This window comes from Eubalaena glacialis, chromosome 18 (genome assembly GCF_028564815.1).
Source record: "Eubalaena glacialis isolate mEubGla1 chromosome 18, mEubGla1.1.hap2.+ XY, whole genome shotgun sequence".
NCBI lineage: Eukaryota > Metazoa > Chordata > Mammalia > Artiodactyla > Balaenidae > Eubalaena > Eubalaena glacialis.
In genome coordinates, this window is record NC_083733.1 from 67,936,522 (window position 1) to 67,955,537 (window position 19,016).

Below are 19,016 nucleotides of genomic sequence, written 5' to 3' on the forward strand. Positions count from 1 at the left end.
GGACGCAGACAGCGTCAAATCACAGGTACACACAGGAGCACACCACGGGCTCCGCCGCACCTCGCTTAGACCCCGTAACTAGGGACGCTTCTGGTCTCCAGGCGAGGGAGGGGCGAGTGCGCATTCTACGGGCCTGCGCACACTCGCACCCAGCCACGCCACGCCCCTGAAATCCTGGGCCTCGACCCCCGATCGTAGTCTCTCTGCTGAAACCCTGGGCCAAGCCCCTCGAGCGTAGTCACATACCTGCGCAGGCACTCCCGCTCTGACGCTAAGGTTCCGCCTCCCATTCTCAACAGCCTAAGAACACGCCCCCTCTCCGTTAAACCACGCCCCGTCCCACGCCCCTCGAGTCTAACCCCTCCCCTTATTCCGCCCACCTGGGAGATTCGGCGCCTGCGCACTCTGTTCCCGGGCGTTGGCTCCGAAGTCCTTCGGGTGAGTGCGGCTGGCTTCCGGGGGGAGGCCTGTGGGTTGTTTTGGGTGGTCGGGTGTCCAAGCCCGAGGGCGGGGCGGGGCAGGGCAGGCGAGGCGGGCGGCTCGGACCCGGCAGCGAAGCCCCGGCCTGGGCGCCGCTGCGCCGTCGCTCCCGGACCGACTACATTTCCCAGAGGCCCGCGCGGGTGCGCCGAGGCCGCGGCTCGAACCGGGTTCGGGGCTGTGGGGCGGCTGGAGCGGTGTGTGTGGAGAGACAAGACTGGACTGTGAAAAGTCCAGAGAGAGTGCGAGCGGAGTGTGTAGGTGTGGGTGTGAGAGAAACGGGTGTGCCTGTGTGTAAGAGGTCAGCAGGTGTGGGGCCCCGGGAGAGACTGAGAGGGAGAGATCGTGAGGGCGGGTGTGTGCGTGAGAGAAAGAGACCTGACTGTGAGTGTGAGAGACCGAGAGCATGTTGGTGTGTGTAAGGGAAACGGGTGTGCCCGTGTGAGAGGTCAGCAAGTGTGTGGGGCCCCAGGAGAGGCTGAGAGGGAGAGATCGTGGGGGCGGGTGTGTGCGTGAGAGAGAGAGAGACCTGACTGTGAGTGTGAGACACCGAGAGCATGTTGGTGTGTGTGAGGGAAACGGGTGTGCCCGAGTGTGAGAGGTCAGCAAGTGTGTGGGGCCCCAGGAGAGGCTGAGAGGGAGAGATCGTGGGGGTGGGTGTGTGTGTGTGAGAGACCGAGAGCATGTTGGTGTGAGCGTGTGAGACTGGAGTGTGTGTGTCCGGCGTGTGAGGTTGTATGACAGTCCGTGTGTGTCCGAGTGTGAGGGAGACCCCGGTGTGTATTGTGTGTGTGTGAGAGAGGTAGCAATTGCAGTGTCTGTGTATCTATGTGTGTGAGAAATCCATGTGTCTCTGAAAGAGACCATTAAGAATGTATGTGTGAGAGAGAGAGAGAGGAAAACTAGTGATGTGTTGTGTGTGACACCAAAGTGAGTAGGAGAGAGACTGTGAACCATGGATTGTCACCACAAGGCTTGCGCATATAGCTTCTGTGAGGTTGCGGAGAGTGTGGGTGTGAGTGAGACAGAGATGAGGGGCAGTGAGCCATGGGTGTGTGTGAGAGCATAAGATTGGGGGTATATGTGTGATGTTTGTGTATCACCATGTGTGTTTGTACCCATGGCCTCTCAGACTGTGATATATGTGACTGCCTATGATGTGCCTTCCGTTGGGTGCTTGTGATTGTGTCCTCTGTGTGATCAGGAGGTATGTGAGGTCTTGTGCCAGTGTCTGTGTGTTACCCTGTATGGTTGTAACTGGCCCTGTGTGACTGTGGTGTGTGTGGAGAGACTACTTGGAAGGTTGATAGCTTTGGCTTCTTTGTGTGTGTTGCTTTATGGAATTGTGTGTTGCCAGGATAAGGATCCTGGAGTAGAATTTCCTGCTCCCAGTGCAAGAGTTCCAGTGAGAAGCAAGAGGTGGGGTGACTGGAGCTCCTGCCTGAAGCAGGAGACACCCTCAGTTCTGGGTGACAAAAAGGAGGGGAAACCGAGGGCTTGAAGACAGAGATGAGAGTGAAGGTGGCAGAATTGGGTGCTAAAGGATCCACTGTCCCAGGGTGAAAGGAAAGCAAAGCCCCTGGGGCTTTGGCAGGAGAAGGTGGATAACCCTGGCCTCTGGTGGCATTTAGGAGTCAGATTTTCAAACTGAAGACTGTATCAAAGCATGAAGCAGGGACGCAGGAAGGGAAAGAGTCCACCTTTACCTACAAAATATAAAATAGAGGAAACAGCTATTTCATGGGATCATTTTTAAAATAAAGTGAGAGAAGATAATCTATGCAGAGTACCTAGCACATCTCATTATTTTTATTCATAATAAGACCAAAGAATGGGAAAGCAACTTTTAGAAAAAAGATTAAATTTAGGACCTTGAGCATAAGAGAAACAGAGTTATAAGTTATACCCCTCAACTGCCATCGGTTGCCCATAATCTCCCAGTTATGTGGGCAGTGGAAGCAAAGAAGGCTGGGAGGAAGAAGGAGAAGATAGAGTTTTTAGGCTGGTGATTCTGGGAGTGCAAAGCCCTCATCTTTTCACTCTCCTTTTTCTCCCTCCAGCCTTACCCTTCCAGGACAGTGCTGTTCTCCAAGAGAAAAGCCAGGAAAAGAAGGCGAAAATGGCAGTTGAAGTAGTGAAAGCCATACCTCAGGTTAGTTATTTCATTTCTCCTTCTTGAAAGGCAGTCTTACTGTTTAGGACTTTGTAGAGCTGCTTTCCTTTTGAAAATTCCCTGATTAACAGTCTTATCTAAGGGCCTGGTTCCCACTTCTCCCAGAGAGCACTGTCCTTAACTCAGACTGCCTAATGGGTAAATAAAACTGAGTGTGATGAGGCATAGAGCCCCCTCTTCTTCCCACTTCATTTTATTTATTTATTTTTTAAAATTTATTTATTTAAGTAATTTATTTTTGGCTGCATTGGGTCTTCATTGCTGTGTGCAGGCTTTCTCTAGTTGCGGCGAGCAGGGGCTACTCTTTGTTGCAGTGCGTGGGCTTCTCATTGCGGTGGCTTCTCTTGTTGCAGAGCATGGGCTCTAGGTGTGTAGGCTTCAGTAGTTGTGGCACGTGGGTTTAGTAGTTGTGGCTTGTAGGCTCTAGAGCGCAGGCTCAGTAGTTGTGGCGCACGGGCTTAGTTGCTTCACGGCATGTGGGATCTTCCCGGACCAGGGCTCAAACCTGTGTCCCCTGCATTGGCAGGTGGATTCTTAACCATTGCGCCACCAGGGAAGCCCCACCACTTCATTTTAAATTCAGTGTTGACACTTGTGAAAAGATTTGGTTTCTGTTATATGGAATAAAGGTGTCTCAGTATCAGTGAGTTGGGTTCCAAATTAAATGTGCATCGGATAGCCCTCTCCTGTCCTTAGAATGCATCAGGAATCATCCCTCTAGCTGAATTTTGTCCAAATTTCTGATTATATCCTTAAATTCTTAAACATTTTTCTTTATTTTTAATGTACAAATTCCCAGCCTCATTTGTTCACCTAAAAAATCTTATCCTATTTAATTTTTGCAAATTAAAAAAAATTTTAACTGGTGTTATATGTGCATAGTACAAAATTCAAGATGTAAAACCTTTCTCTTGCCTCTCAGTTCTTCTCTTAAGAGACAGAAACTGTGAATTCCCTGGCGGTCCAGTGGTTAGGACTCAGCGCTTTCACTGCAGGGGCCCGGGTTCCATCCCTGGTCGGGGAACTAAGATCCCGGAAAAAAAAAGAGGAGACAATAACTATTCTCAGCTTCTGTTATTTCATTCAGGGATATTCTGTTTCTATGCATACACAGACACTTTTTTTCCCGTCATAGCTAGTGCTTTGTTTGTGTGTCCTGTGTAGGAGATCTTTATCTACCCCTAGGGCATATAGATATTCTCCTATTTTTCTTCTAAAAGATTTGTTTTACCCTTCATAGTTAAGATTCTGATAAGTTTAGACTTGATTTTTATGATTTTTCTATGAGGGTAAGGCTCAAATTAAACTTTTACATTAAATTGTTACATTAAGTGTTTAACCTATCATGATAAGTGAGGCAGAGGTTCATTTTTTTTCCCCAGTTGCCTGTCCAGTTGACCCATTTATTGAATAATTCATCTCTTTCACATTGATTTGGAATGCCACCTTTATCTCACACTAAATTCCTGTACATATTTGATTCTGTTGCTAGACTACATTCAATTTTATTTGTATTTCTTTTTTTTAAAATTAATTAATTAATTTATTTTTGGCTGTGTTGGGTCTTCGTTGCTGCGTGCGGGCCTTCCCTAGTTGCCGCGAGCGGGGGCTACTCTTCCTTGCGGTGCTCGGGCTTCTCGTTGCGGTGGCTTCTCTTGTTGTGGAGCACAGGCTCCAGACGCGCAGGCTCAGTAGTTGTGGCGCACGGGCTTAGTTGCTTCACGGCGTGTGGGATCTTCCCAGACCAGGGCTCGAACCCGTGTCTCCTGCATTGGCAGGCAGACTCTTAACCACTGCACCACCAGGGAAGTCCCTCTGTGAGTTTTTATTTTCCTCTTGATTTTGTCTTATGTGCCTCATTATTTTGAGTTAAGTGCTGGATTTTGTATATTTAAAAATCTTAGAGATAATTTAAAGCTTTGATGTCTTCCTTTTGATAGGGTTTACTTTTTTTTTGGCTGCGCTGTGTGGCTTGCGGGATCTCAGTTCTTCCACCAGCGATTGAACCCAGGCCATGCAGTGAAAGCCTGGAATCCTAACCATTAGGCAAGCAGGGAACTCCCTATAGGATTTACTTTTTTAAAATAGATTTTTTAAAATAAACTTTTTTTTAATAATAGAAAATTTGCTGATAGCAGGGAGCATCCATATGCATCACACTCAGCTTCCCCTGTTTCTAACATCTTACATTAGTATGGGACATTTGTTAAAATTAATGAACCAATATTGATATATTATTATTAAGTAAAGTCCATTCTTTGTTCAGATTTCCTTAGTTTTTACTTAATATCCTTTTTCTGTTCCAGGATCCTATCCAGGATACCACATTACATTTAGTAGTTCTATCTTCTAGGTATTTCTGTCTCCTTGTCTGTGACAGTTTCTCATACCTTCCTTCTTTTATATGACCTTGTCAGTTTTGAGAGGTTCTCTGGTATTTTGCAGAACATCTCTCAAACCTGATGTTTTTTTCCTGGTTAGACTGGAGTAATGTGTTTTTAGAAGGAAGATCACAGAGTTCCATTTTCATCATATATCAAGGGTTCATACTATCAACATGACTTATTACTATACCTTGATTACCTGGTTGAGGTAGTATTTGTCAGGTTTCTGCACTGTAAGTTTACTCTTTTTTGTTCCACTTTTCCATACTGTACTCCCCTCTTCTCTGGCAACTACCAGTTTGCTCTTTGTATCTATACAAAGTCTGTTTCTGTTTTGTTTTTTAGATTCCACATATAAGTGAGATCATACAGTATTTGTCTTTCTTTGTCTGACTTATTTCACTTAGCATAATACCCTCTAGTTCCATCCATGTTGCTGCAAATGACAACACTGAGCATTACAAAGATTTTTATTTTCAGTGGAAATAAATGTGAAGATGAAATGCCCGTAATACTTAAAAAAATTTGTCACAACCTCACAGATATAGAGAACAAACTAGTGGTTACTGGGGGGAGGGGCAAGATAGGGGTACGGAATTAAGAGATACAAACTACTATGTATAAAATAAATAAGCCTCAAAGGGGAAATCAAAAAATACCTAGAAACAAATGACAATGGAGACACGACGACCCAAAACCTATGGGACGCAGCAAAAGCAGTGCTAAGAGGGAAGTTTATAGCAATACAAGCCTACCTCAAGAAATAGGAAACATCTCGAATAAACAACCTAACCTTGCACCTGAAGCAATTAGAGAAAGAAGAACAAAAAAACCCCAAAGCTAGCAGACGGAAAGAAATCATAAAGATCAGATCAGAAATAAATGAAAAAGAAATGAAGGAAACAATAGCAAAGATCAATAAAACTAAATGCTGGTTCTTTGAGAAGATAAACAAAATTGATAAACCATTAGCCAGACTCATCAAGAGAAAAAAGGAGAAGACTCAAATCAATAGAATTAGAAATGAAAAAGGAGACGTAACCACTGACACTGCAGAAATACAAACGATCATGAGAGATTACTACAAGCAACTCTATGCCAATAAAATGGACAACCTGGAAGAAATGGACAGATTCTTAGAAATGCACAACCTGCCGAGACTGAACCAGGAAGAAATAGAAAATATGAACAGACCAATCACAAGCACTGAAATTGAAACTGCGATTAAAAATCTTCCAACACACAAAAGCCCAGGACCAGATGGCTTCACAGGCGAATTCTATCAAACATTTAGAGAAGAGCTAACACCTATCCTTCTCAAACTCTTCCAAAATATTGCAGAGGGAGGAACACTCCCAAACTCATTCTACGAGGCCACCATCACCCTGATACCAAAACCAGACAAAGATGTCACAAAGAAAGAAAACTACAGGCCAATATCACTGATGAACATAGATGCAAAAATCCTCAACAAAATACTAGCAAACAGAATCCAACAGCACATTAAAAGGATCATACACCATGATCAAGTGGGGTTTATCCCAGGAATGCAAGGATTCTTCAATATACGCAAATCAATCAACGTGATACACCATATTAACAAATTGAAGGAGAAAAACCATATGATCATCTCAATAGATGCAGAGAAAGCTTTTGACAAAATTCAACACCCATTTATGATAAAAGCCCTGCAGAAAGTAGGCATAGAGGGAACTTTCCTCAACATAATAAAGGCCATATATGACAAACCCACAGCCAACATTGTCCTCAATGGTGAAAAACTGAAACCATTTCCACTAAGATCAGGAACAAGACAAGGTTGCCCACTCTCACCACTGTTATTCAACATAGTTTTGGAAGTGTTAGCCACAGCAATCAGAGAAGAAAAAGAAATAAAAGGAATCCAAATCAGAAAAGAAAAAGTAAAACTGTCACTGTTTGCAGATGACATGATACTATACATAGAGAATCCTAAAGATGCTACCAGAAAACTACTAGAGCTAATCAATGAATTTGGTAAAGTAGCAGGATACAAAATTAATGCACAGAAATCTCTTGCATTTCTATACACTAATGACGAAAAATCTGAAAGTGAAATTAAGAAAACACTCCCGTTTACCATTGCAACAAAAAGAATAAAATATCTAGGAATAAACCTACCTAAGGAGACAAAAGACCTGTATGCAGAAAATTATAGGACACTGATGAAAGAAATTAAAGATGATACAAATAGATGGAGAGATATACCATGTTCTTGGATTGGAAGAATCAACATTGTGAAAATGACTCTACTACCCAAAGCAATCTACAGATTCAATGCAATCCCTATCAAACTACCACTGGCATTTTTCACAGAACTAGAACAAAAAATTTCACAATTTGTATGGAAACACAAAAGACCCCGAATAGCCAAAGCAATCTTGAGAACGAAAAATGGAGCTGGAGGAATCAGGCTCCCTGACTTCAGACTATATTACAAAGCTACAGTAATCAAGACAGTTTGGTACTGGCACAAAAACAGAAATATAGATCAATGGAACAGGATAGAAAGCCCAGAGATAAACCCATGCACATATGGTCACCTTATCTTTGATAAAGGAGGCAAGCATATACAGTGGAGAAAAGACAGCCTCTTCAATAAGTGGTGCTGGGAAAATTGGACAGGTACATGCAAAAGTATGAAATTAGAACACTCCCTGACACCATACACAAAAATAAACTCAAAATGGATTAAAGACCTAAGTGTAAGGCCAGACACTATCAAACTCTTAGAGGAAAACATAGGCAGAACACTCTATGACATAAATCACAGCAAGATCCTTTTTGACCCAGCTCCTAGAGAAATGGAAATAAAAACACAAATAAACAAATGGGACCTAATGAAACTTAAAAGCTTTTGCACAGCAAAGGAAACCATAAACAAGACCAAAAGACAACCCTCAGAATGGGAGAAAATATTTGCAAATGAAGCAACTGACAAAGGATTAATCTCCAAGATTTACAAGCAGCTCATGCAGCTCAATAACAAAAAAACGAACAACCCAATCCAAAAATGGGCAGAAGACCTAAATAGACATTTCTCCAAAGAAGATATACAGATTGCCAACAGACACATGAAAGAATGCTCAACATCATTAATCATTAGAGAAATGCAAATCAAAACTACAATGAGATATCATCTCACACCGGTCAGATTGGCCATCATCAAAAAATCTAGAAACAATAAATGCTGGAGAGGGTGTGGAGGAAAGGGAACACTCTTGCACTGTTGGTGGGAATGTAAATTGATACAGCCACTATGGAGAACAGTATGGAGGTTCCTTAAAAAACTACAAATAGAACTACCATACGACCCAGCAATCCCACTACTGGGCATATACCCTGAGAAAACCATAATTCAAAAAGAGTTATGTACCAAAATGTTCATTGCAGCTCTATTTACAATAGCCAGGACATGAAAGCAACCTAAGTGTCCATCATCGGATGAATGGATAAAGAAGATGTGGCACATATATACAATGGAATATTACTCAGCCATAAAAAGAAATGAAATGGAGGTATTTGTAATGAGGTGGATGGAGTTAGAGTCTGTCCTACATAGTGAAGTAAGTCAGAAAGAGAAAAACAAATACAGTATGCTAACACATATATATGGAATCTAAGGGAAAAAAAAAAAAAGGCCATGAAGAACCTAGTGGCAAGAAGGGAATAAAGACACAGACCTACTAGAGAATGGACTTGAGGATATGGGGAGGGGGAGGGGTGAGATGTGACAGGGTGAGAGAGTGTCATGGACATATATACACTACCAAATGTACAATAGATAGCTAGTGGGAAGCAGCCGCATAGCACAGGGAGATCAGCTCGGTGCTTTGTGACCACCTAGAGGGGTGGGATGGGGAGGGTGGGAGGGAGGGAGATGCAAGAGGGAAGAGATATGGGAACATATGTATATATATAACTGATTCACTTTGTTATAAAGCAGAAACTAACACACCATTGTAAAGCAATTATACTTCAATAAAGATGTTTAAAAAAAAATAATAAGCCACGAGGATATATTGTACAACACAGGGAAATATAGCCAGTATTTTATAATAACTACAAATGGAGTATAACCTTTAAAAATTGTGAATCACTATGTTGTACACCTGAAACTTATTGTAAATCAACTATACCTCAATTAAAAAAAAAAAGAAAAAAAATTTGTCTCAACCTGATGGTGATGGTAACTGGACATTAAGTCTTTATGAAACTAAAAATTATAATTATTTCATTTTGATATTGTCTAAGTATATATTGGTTTGTTATACTCAGATTCAGCACACAAGTTGGATGTGTTGTAGTCTTATGCTGGGTGATTTCTCATATTGCTATCCAGGTCACTCTGGTATGGCCTGGCATGCTAATTAATTCTTAATGGTACAGCACAAAAAAATTGCATTCTAAATATATTTTTTTATTATGTAAGAAAAAAACCCCAGCCATGTCAGTTCAATGCTTCTTTCCCCTGAAACACTAGGATCCCATAGAGTACCATTTACAAAATATCAACTTAGATATTCTTTTTTTGCTGTTTTTGAAGGTTCAACCACAGGTATACGTCCTTACTTGAAGCCCTTGTTTACTGCCCTGTGGCCACCTGTCCATATTTCCCCATGCTGAGAAATGGATTAGCACCATCATATACAATGCAGTTTAGCATTTTAGGTTAGCATTTTAGTTCAATAAGTACTATTTTAGGTTAGCGTTTAATATTATATGTTTAAGTTTTTTTTTTTTTCTCTAAGGGCTATTTCTCACATAAAGTAGGGACAGCTTAACACTTGAACTCGAAGTCATGTGTGGACATGAGCATTGGTTGATCAAGAATGTCTTTGTGTCATTTCAGGACTTGTTGACATTCAAGGATGTAGCAATAGACTTTTCCCAGGAGGAATGGGAATGGCTGAACCCTGCTCAGAAGAGTTTATACAGGAGTATGATGCTGGAGAACTATCAGAGCCTGGTATCAGTGGGTGAGGATTTTTTCCCCTCTCATAGTTCAGAATTACCCTTAGGGACTCTTTATGGTTTTTTTTGTTTTTTTTTTAATTATTAAAACTTTTTTTTTTTACTGTGTGTAGGTCAGAATTGAATCTGGGAAATAAAGAGGATATTCAGGAACTGATGAAAATTTCAGATTTAATAAGTGAATTTGGTGTGTATCAGATACTTCATGAGTGTGCCCTTTAGTCAGTTGGGAACAGGATGTGATGTGACTCTCACTGGTCTCCTGTGCTGCCTTGTTTCCTCTGTCCTATGGTATTGTTACCACCGTAACAAAGTTCACAAAGAGTATAACTGGATTGTTAAAAATTCAGACTATTGCTTTAAAATCTGTATATTTTTATTAACTTGCAATAAATGAACTAGCGAGGCACAAACTATGAAAATTGCTTCAGATGTTCTTAGGGAAACTAAAATAGACCCTTCTCAGCCCTGGGGCCCACCATTGGCTGGATTAGCTTTCTGTTGTCTAGAGCCCCCCCCCCTTTTTTTCCCTCATTTTCCCCTAGGAGGGTGTTTTATCTTCATTTTTTATTATATTACTATTTTTTTGGCTGTGCTGCATGGCATGAGGGATCCTAGTTCCCCAACCGGGGATTGAACCCACACCCCCTGCATTGGAAGGGCGGAGTCTTAACCACTGGACCACCAGCAAAGTTCCTAGAGGCCCCCCTTTTTTTTTTACATTTATTTATTTATTTATTTGTTTATCTTTGGCGGCATTGGATCTTTGTTGCTGCGCTTGGGCTTTCTCTAGCTGCGGCGAGCGGGGGCTACTCTTCGTTGCAGTGCCCGGTCTTCTCACTGCGGCAGCTTCTCTTGTTGCAGAGCACGGGCTCTAGGTGCGTGGGCTTCAGCCTAGAGGCCCCTTTTAACCTGCTTGTGGTTCACTGAACTTCTTGAAACTAAATATGTCTTTCACCAAATTTGAGAAATTTTTGGCCATTATTTCTTCAACTAATTTTTTCTATTGATTTATTAGATAAGTTCTATTGTTGTGTCTTCAAGTTCACTGATTCCTTCCATGTCTTCTTCAATGTCTTGTTAAGCCCATCTAGAGAATTTTTGTATTTCAGATACTGTATTTTTCAATTCTAGACTTTTTACTTGGTTCTTTTTTATAATTTCTATTTCGCTGCTGAGAAATTTCAAGCATATTTTCCTTTACATTCTTGAATATAGATATTTTAACTGTTTTAAAATCCTAGTCTACTGATTCTGTGTTATCAGTCCTGTGTTATCACAGGTTAGGTCTCCATTAATTGTCTTTTTTTCTGAGTCTGATTCATTTTTTCTTCCTTTTATGTAGTAATTTTGGATTTTATCCTGGACACTGTAAATAATGCATTGTAGAAACTCTGGATTCTGTTATATTCTTCTGAAGAATATTGATTTTTTTTTTTTTTTTTTTTAATCAGGCAGTTAACCTGACTCAAACTCCAAACTGTCTCTAGGGGCCCCCTTTTTTTAAAAAAAGATTTATTATTTGATTATTTATTTTATTTATTTTTGGCTGCGTCAGGTCTTAGTTGTGGCACGTGGGATCTTCGTTGAGGCGTGTGGGCTCTTCGTTGCAGTGCACGGGCTTCACTCTAGTTGTGGCGTGTGGGTTTTCTCTCTCTAGTTGTGGCACGCAGGCTCCAGGGTGTATGGGCTCTGTAGTTGTGGCATGTGGGTTCCAGAGCGCATGGGCTCTGTAGTTTGTGGCATGCAGCCTCTCTAGTTGAGGTTTACAAGCTCAGTAGTTGTGGTGAGCGGGCTTAGTTGCCCCGCAGCATGTGGGATCTTAGTTCCCTGACCAGGGGTCGAACCCCCTGTCCTCTAGGGGCCCTTTGTATTACCTCACTTACTGCTGTCTGATGATCCTCCGAAAATGCTGGGCTGAATTTCTGCCCCGGCCCCTTAGAAAATGGTTTAACTTTTATAGAATTGACTGTTGGCAGTCCCACTAAACTATGCCAAAAGCTTTATATAGTCTGTCACCCCTTGATCTATTCATTCCTGTAATGTCATTCCATCAGAATTAAGGAACCAGCTGAAATGCCCAAAACATGGCCAATTTTCATATCGATTTTTGTATGCAGGACTTTGTATCTCTAAGCCATATGTCATCTCCTTATTGGAGCAAGGGAAAGAGCCTTGGGAGATGAAGAGTGAGATGAGAAGAACCCCATTCCCAGGTGAGTGTGGAAGAACCAGATAGGGGAATTCTTTCTAGGTAATGGCTCAGCCATTTTCCAAGGTGATACTTCCTGCTTTCTTATGCTCTTAGAAACTTCTCAAGCCTTGAGTCATGCCTTGACTCAAGCCTGGGAGAAAACTGAAACCTGACTACTTAGCATGGGCTCCCCAAATATCTTCTCTTCTACTTGACTCTCTTCTCTCTAATAACTCATTTTGCAAAAATCTTTATCCAGCTCCTTCCCATTCTCTTTTCTTTTGCCATACAGACTTATATAAGCTTCTCTCCTTCTTAATCTTTGCTTAACTCTAAAATTAGATGCTACCTAAAATCATAACGTACCCTGCTGCTTAAATCTTTTTTTGCTTTCCTGTTGCAAATAGGAAAAATCCAAACCCTACCAGCCCCTATGTAACCAGCTCCTTCCTACTTCTCCAACCCTATCTTCTATCACTTTTTAGTTTTTTCACTATACTTTAGCCCAGAGTTTTTTAAACTATGTAAGGTATACAGGTATGTTCCAAGTTTGTTACAGGTATGCCAAGATCCTGAGTCTCTAAGCTTGGAAGACCACATGGGGCTAGCAGCAGTCTGAGTTCCAAGTCTGGTTGCCTCTGGATCATAAGCAGTGCCATGTGTCTTACAAATGTCATTATCAATGAGTGCCTGACATACAGTTGAAAAGCACTGCTCTATCCCACTGGTCACCTTTTCTGAATTCACCAAGCTCTTTACTGACTCAGGCTTTTGAATTTCCTATTTTCTCTGCCTAGAAGACTCCTCTGTCAGCTCTCTGTCCATGCTTGGCTATCAGGCCAGAGCTCAAAAATCATCTCACTGGAGGCCGTCCCTAACCACATTGTATAGTGAACTTTTCCCTTTTCCAACCCAATTACTCTCTACTAAGCCACTGTTTATTTTCTTTGTAACACTTAGGAGAGCCTATAATTAACTTTTTTCTGGTGTACATGCTTATTTTCTGCCTCCCCCAATGAACCGAAAGTTCACAAACACAAGGGAATATTGGGATCACACGTGATAATTATGCCTATATGAAATTCTCCTTTCACTTCTATAACAGTATTTGATCTTTACATTTGGAGGTGATTTGGACCCTAGACTTCCAGGATCCTCCAAATACCCAAATATTAGGAGGGAAATAAGCTGTGCTTAGACACACTTTATACTTTGGTTATGTAGGAAGCTACCATCTGCTTTAAATAGGAAAAGAGAAAGAGGAACTTTCCTGATAAGAGGTAATAATTGGCCATGTGAAGAATAGATGGAGGATGAGGGAAAGGGGATAAAGAAGCCTGTAAATCTGCTGGGACTTGAGTCACAGTATAGATGTAAGTATAATTCAGTGACTAAGATATCTCAGCATCTGTGTTGAGAAAAGCCAAAAAGATAAGGGACAACTACGACTCTCCATGGGAGGCTGGAGATGAAGGCAGCCTTCACAGACAAAGAATTTGAGGGAGGAGTAGATGATGCCGTCAGGTTTCTGTTTTTCTCTTTCTAGTATTGCTCGCCTCGGCCCATCTATGTAAGAAAAACTGTAGGTGATTGGTTCACTGAACTCTTATGGCCTCAGTTCTAGAATTCTTGAAGCTTGAGTGTTCCTGATACCACAGATGACCTGGGGTAGGAAGCTTGTTAACATCTCAGAGTCTTTCTTAACTTCTCTGGTAGATTTGATCCTTCCCATCTCTGAACTTTTGTACCAATTTTACTTTTTTACCACATGGGTTCGCATTTGATATTCCATATTTTCTTCTTCTCAGATTACTTCCTTTGTTGGCCTTTTCTTCCTAATCACTTTCTGTACTTCTCAAGAATAACTGTCTAATCACTCTAGTGTTCCTAATGCTTGACATGTAATAGAAAACTATTTAGGGAGCATTGGATTAGTCCATAATTTGCTCTGGACAAGATGGGAAAGGAAAGCACTTTCTCCTTTGCCCTTTCTTGATATCACCTCTCCCCTAAAGTTTTCTCTTAGTGTCACCTCTTCAATACAAATTTCTTCTTTATAGATTTATCGAGAATTTCTTATATATGCCTGAGTTTCTGTGATGCATGTTAAGTGACTTAGTAGTAGTGCGTAAGGCTCATCTAGTCCCTCCCCAAAGCTTATATTCTAGCTCACAAGGCAAGACAGGTACTTATGTGGCAAGAAATAAGAACGTGATTAATAATAGTGATACCAACCCACATATCGCTGTAAGACTAGTTTCTACAAAAAGACACATGGCAAAACCCTATTAAGATGTGACACTTTTCCTACTTTCCACTTTTCCTGGTGAAAGTGAGAAGGTGAATGGAAAAATCGCTTAATATGCAGCCTGAAGTTCAGGGATCTATGAGAAGTGAAGAGAGTTTACTGTATTAAGACACATGGAAATGGTTCATAGGGACACTATTTTCTGATTATGAAGAGATGACTCTAGGATTTTACCTAAATCCCAAGGGAAGTCACAAAGCACAAGGTATTTGTGATTTCTGGGAATCTACAGAGATTTTTGAGCAGCAGTAGTTATGTGATGATATTGGTTTTTAAACAAAGTTAGCCTAGCTATATATGCAAGTCTCCCAGAAGTGGGAAAGAATAGAGGAAGAGTTTCATTTATAGTCTGTTATGTTAATATAGGCATAACATATTATTACCGTTGCATTACTACTTCAGGACTTTGTTACCCTACATTTAATTTTCTAAATCACCTTTTCCATGTTCCTCTATGAGGTCTCATTTTCTGGGGTCTGCTTGCATATTTGTTCAGTTGACACGCCTGTGTATCATACATTTTGTGGAATTCATTATTTTCAATTCACCTTTTCTGTGTTAAATGTTTCCTTTGTTATAGCCCATGATAAAGGAAACATTTGCTTTTTTGAATCTTTCAGATTGGGAATCTGTATATGAGACACAAGAATTACCTCTGAAGCAGTTTGTGTGTGATGATGTATTAATGGAGAGAATTATAAGCTATGGACTTGAATGTCCCACTTTTGGAGAAGATTGGAAATGTGAAGATCTTTTTGAGAGGCAGTTGTTAAGCCAAGAGACATTTATCAGGCAAGAAACAATCACTCATAAAGAAACCCTTACAGTGGAAATAGACCACAAATATAACAAATCTGGGAAATTTGTCCCACTAGACAATATAGAAGAGAATATTTATAATCACAAGTCAGATAAAAATAGCTTTTCCAAAAATTCCATGGTAATAAAACACAAGAAAGTCTATGCAGGAAAGAAACTTTTTAAATGTGATGAATGTGAGAAGACCTTCACCCAGAGCTCATCCCTTACTGTTCATCAGAGAATTCATACTGGAGAGAAACCGTATGAGTGTAAGGAATGTGGGAAAGCCTTCAACCAGAGTCAACACCTTGCCCAGCACCACAGAATACATACTGGAGAGAAACTGTTTGAATGTAAGGAATGTAGGAAAGCCTTCAGCCAAAATGTTCACCTTATTCAACATCAAAGAATTCATACTGGAGAAAAACCATATAAATGTAAGGAGTGTAGAAAAGCCTTCAGCCAGCCTGCACACCTTGCTCAGCATCAGAGAATTCATACTGGAGAGAAGCCCTATAAATGTAAGGAATGTGGAAAGGCCTTCAGTGATGGCTCATCCTTTGCACGACATCAGAGATGTCACACTGGCAAAAGACCCTATGTATGTATTGAATGTGGGAAAGCCTTTAGGCAGAACACATCCCTTATCCGTCACTGGAGGTATTATCACACTGGGGAGAAACCCTTTGACTGCATCGACTGTGGGAAAGCCTTCAGTGATCACATAGGACTTATTCAGCATAGGAGAATTCATACTGGAGAGAAACCCTACAAATGTAATGTGTGTGGAAAAACCTTCAGCTATGGCTCATCCCTGACTGTCCATCAGAGAATTCACACAGGAGAGAAACCGTACGAATGTGATATCTGTGGGAAAGCCTTTAGCCATCATGCCTCACTCACTCAGCACCAAAGAGTGCATTCTGGAGAGAAGCCTTATGAATGCAGGGAATGTGGGAAAGCCTTTAGGCAGAGCATACACCTTGCTAGTCACCTGAGGATTCATACTGGTGAAAAACCCTATGAATGTAAAGAATGTGGAAAAGCTTTTAGCATCAGTTCACAGCTGGCTACTCATCAGAGAATTCATACTGGAGAGAAACCTTATGAATGTAAGGAATGTGGCAAAGCTTTCAACCAGAGAGCACACCTCGCACAGCATCATAAAATTCATACCGGAGAGAAACCTTATGAATGTACTGAATGTGGGAAAGCCTTCAGCCAGACTACCCGCCTTATTCAACATCAGAGAGTTCACACGGGAGAGAAACCCTATAAATGTACTGAATGTGGGAAGGCCTTTAGTGATAGCTCATCCCGCTCTCAGCATCGGAGACTTCACACTGGCCAAAGGCCCTATGAATGTGTTGAGTGTGAGAAGGCATTCAGAACAAAATCGTCGCTCATTTGTCATCAAAGATGTCATACAGGGGAGAAACCTTATGAATGTAGCGTGTGTGGTAAAGCCTTTAGCCATCGGCAATCCCTTACCGTTCATCAGAGAATTCACTCTGGAGAAAAACCGTATCAGTGTAAGGAATGTAGGAAAACCTTCAGCCAGATTGGACACCTTAATCTACATAGAAGAATCCACACTGGAGAGAGATCTTACGAATGTAAGGAATGCAGAAAGGTCTTCAGACAAAATGCGCACCTTGCTCATCATCAGAAAATTCATGCTGTAGAGTCATCTCGGGCCCCCAGCTCTTCCTCACCCTCTGTGTCACCAAGTCCTGTCGATATGTCTGCTGAATATTTTTGGAATTCATCCACATCTTTCCATTCTCGTTGCCCTAGTCCAAAACACTGTCATTTCACCTGGACTATTCCAATTGTCTAATAACTGGTCTCCTTGCATCCTCTTTTGTCCCTTTCAAGTTCATTCTTCACACTACTGCCACAGTGGTCTTTTCAAAATGTAAATGTAATTTTATGACTCCCTTAAAACCCTTGCTATGAAATTTTGAGCTACTTGATGCATACAAAGTGCTCAGCACAGTGCCTGACCCAGACTAAGTGCTCCATAATGTTAGCTCAGTATCCTTCAGAGTCTGCTTGAAAGTTATTTTTAAACAGTGAACTCTGGAAAGCAGTATATGTACTTGGAGATGATAACAATTTTGGAACTGAAACAATGTGGATGATGAGGATTAGCATGAGTAGTATGTTTAAAGCTTGAGATCACCACAAAATAAGGCTGTGTTCCTTTGTTGGTGAGGAAATTCAGTGTGACCTGATACATAGAATATGTTTTAGGAAATGTCTAGAACTCTGGATAAGACTGGAACAAAAGAACTAGAATTTACTGGGAAGAATGTAAGACTATATTTATTCAAGGCAGAAAATAAAAATTCCTAATATTTAAAATGGAAGAAACAGAGAACTTGAATGGTGTAGCCCTCTTCTAAGACACCTGGGTTAACAGATTAATTCTAAACCTTCAAGGAATCATAATTAAGCTGTTCTAGAGTGTAGAAAAAATAATTGAAATGGATTATTTTGCAGTATTTGGAATACTTCTTTCATGAGGCTAATTCAACCCTAATATCAAACCCAGAAGAAAAAAATTATAGATGAATTTACTCATGGTTTTATATATAGGAAGGAAATTATTAACCTCTGTTAAGGAGAATAGAGGTTCTGAATAAATGGAGATCTGTGTTTCTAGATGGAAGTTTCAATATTGTAAACATGTTTGTACAGTCAATTCCGGTCACAATCCCTATAGGATATCTTTACATTGACAGTCTTGTTCTGAAAATCATGTCGAATGGTAAATAGGAAAGCATCACAGGGAAATTTTTGAAAAAGATCATATATCCATGAATTTAGTTTATTGCAAAAGTAATTATTTTTGATGTGTCAGTGGGAGAGATGGATTACTTAAATGGTGCTTGACAGTTATCCAACTGGAAATAAGGTCAGATCCACATTTCACCCCTTACAGAGAAGTTCATTCAATATGATTAAAGATGTAATAGGAAACAATATTAAGATTCTAGAAGAGAATGTAGAATATTTCTATCCCTTTGAGTTCAGGAAGGCTTTCGTAAGCAGAACACAGAGTCCAGAAGTCATGAAAAGAGACAGAGTGATAGGACCATGTAAAAAATTTAAACTTTTTTTTTTTTTTTTTTTTAAACATCTTTATTGAAGTATAATTGCTTTACAATGGTGTGCTAGCTTCTGCTTTACAACAAAGTGAATCAGTTACACATATACATATGTTGCCATATCTCTTCCCTCTTGCATCTCCCTCCCTCCCACCCTCCCTATCCCACCCCTCTAGGTGGTCACAAAGCACCGAGCTGATCTCCCTGTGCTATGCGGCTGCTTCCCACTAGTTATCTATTTTACATTTGGTAGTGTATATATGTCCATGACACTCTCTCACCCTGTCACATCTCACCCCTCCCCCTCCCCATATCCTCAAGTCCATTCTCTAGTAGGTCTGTGTCTTTGTTCCCATCTTGCCACTAGGTTCTTCATGACCTCTTTTTTTTTTTTTTTTTTTCCCTTAGATTCCATATATATGTGTTAGCATACTGTATTTGTTTTTCTCTTTCTGACTTACTTCACTCTGTATGACAGACTCTAACTCCATCCACCTCATTACAAACACCTCCATTTCATTTCTTTTTATGGCTGAGTAATATTCCATTG

General features: G+C 40.8%; 2 protein-coding genes across 3 annotated transcripts in view; one reads left to right on the forward strand and one right to left on the reverse strand.

Annotated features, from left to right (window-relative positions):
• Positions 1-417: 417 nt before the first annotated feature.
• On the forward strand, positions 418-17,580 carry ZNF471 (zinc finger protein 471). 2 transcript variants are annotated; one of them, XM_061173467.1, is made up of 5 exons: positions 418-438; positions 2,541-2,632; positions 9,929-10,055; positions 12,171-12,266; positions 15,173-17,580. In XM_061173467.1, exons 2-5 carry the CDS (start codon positions 2,600-2,602, stop codon positions 17,191-17,193), a joined length of 2,277 nt encoding a protein of 758 aa, XP_061029450.1. In that variant the 5' UTR covers positions 418-438; positions 2,541-2,599; the 3' UTR covers positions 17,194-17,580. The 2 variants fall into 2 exon arrangements, with proteins under 2 accessions (XP_061029450.1, XP_061029451.1); XM_061173468.1 differs by having other exon boundaries at positions 15,133-15,206.
• SMIM17 (small integral membrane protein 17) overlaps positions 438-19,016 on the reverse strand; it is a 58,712-nt gene continuing 40,133 nt past the window's right edge. Inside the window, exon 3 of the transcript XR_009697870.1 lies at positions 438-467. The gene's annotated coding sequence lies outside the window, so the exon portion shown is untranslated. The remainder of the gene's footprint in view (positions 468-19,016) is intronic.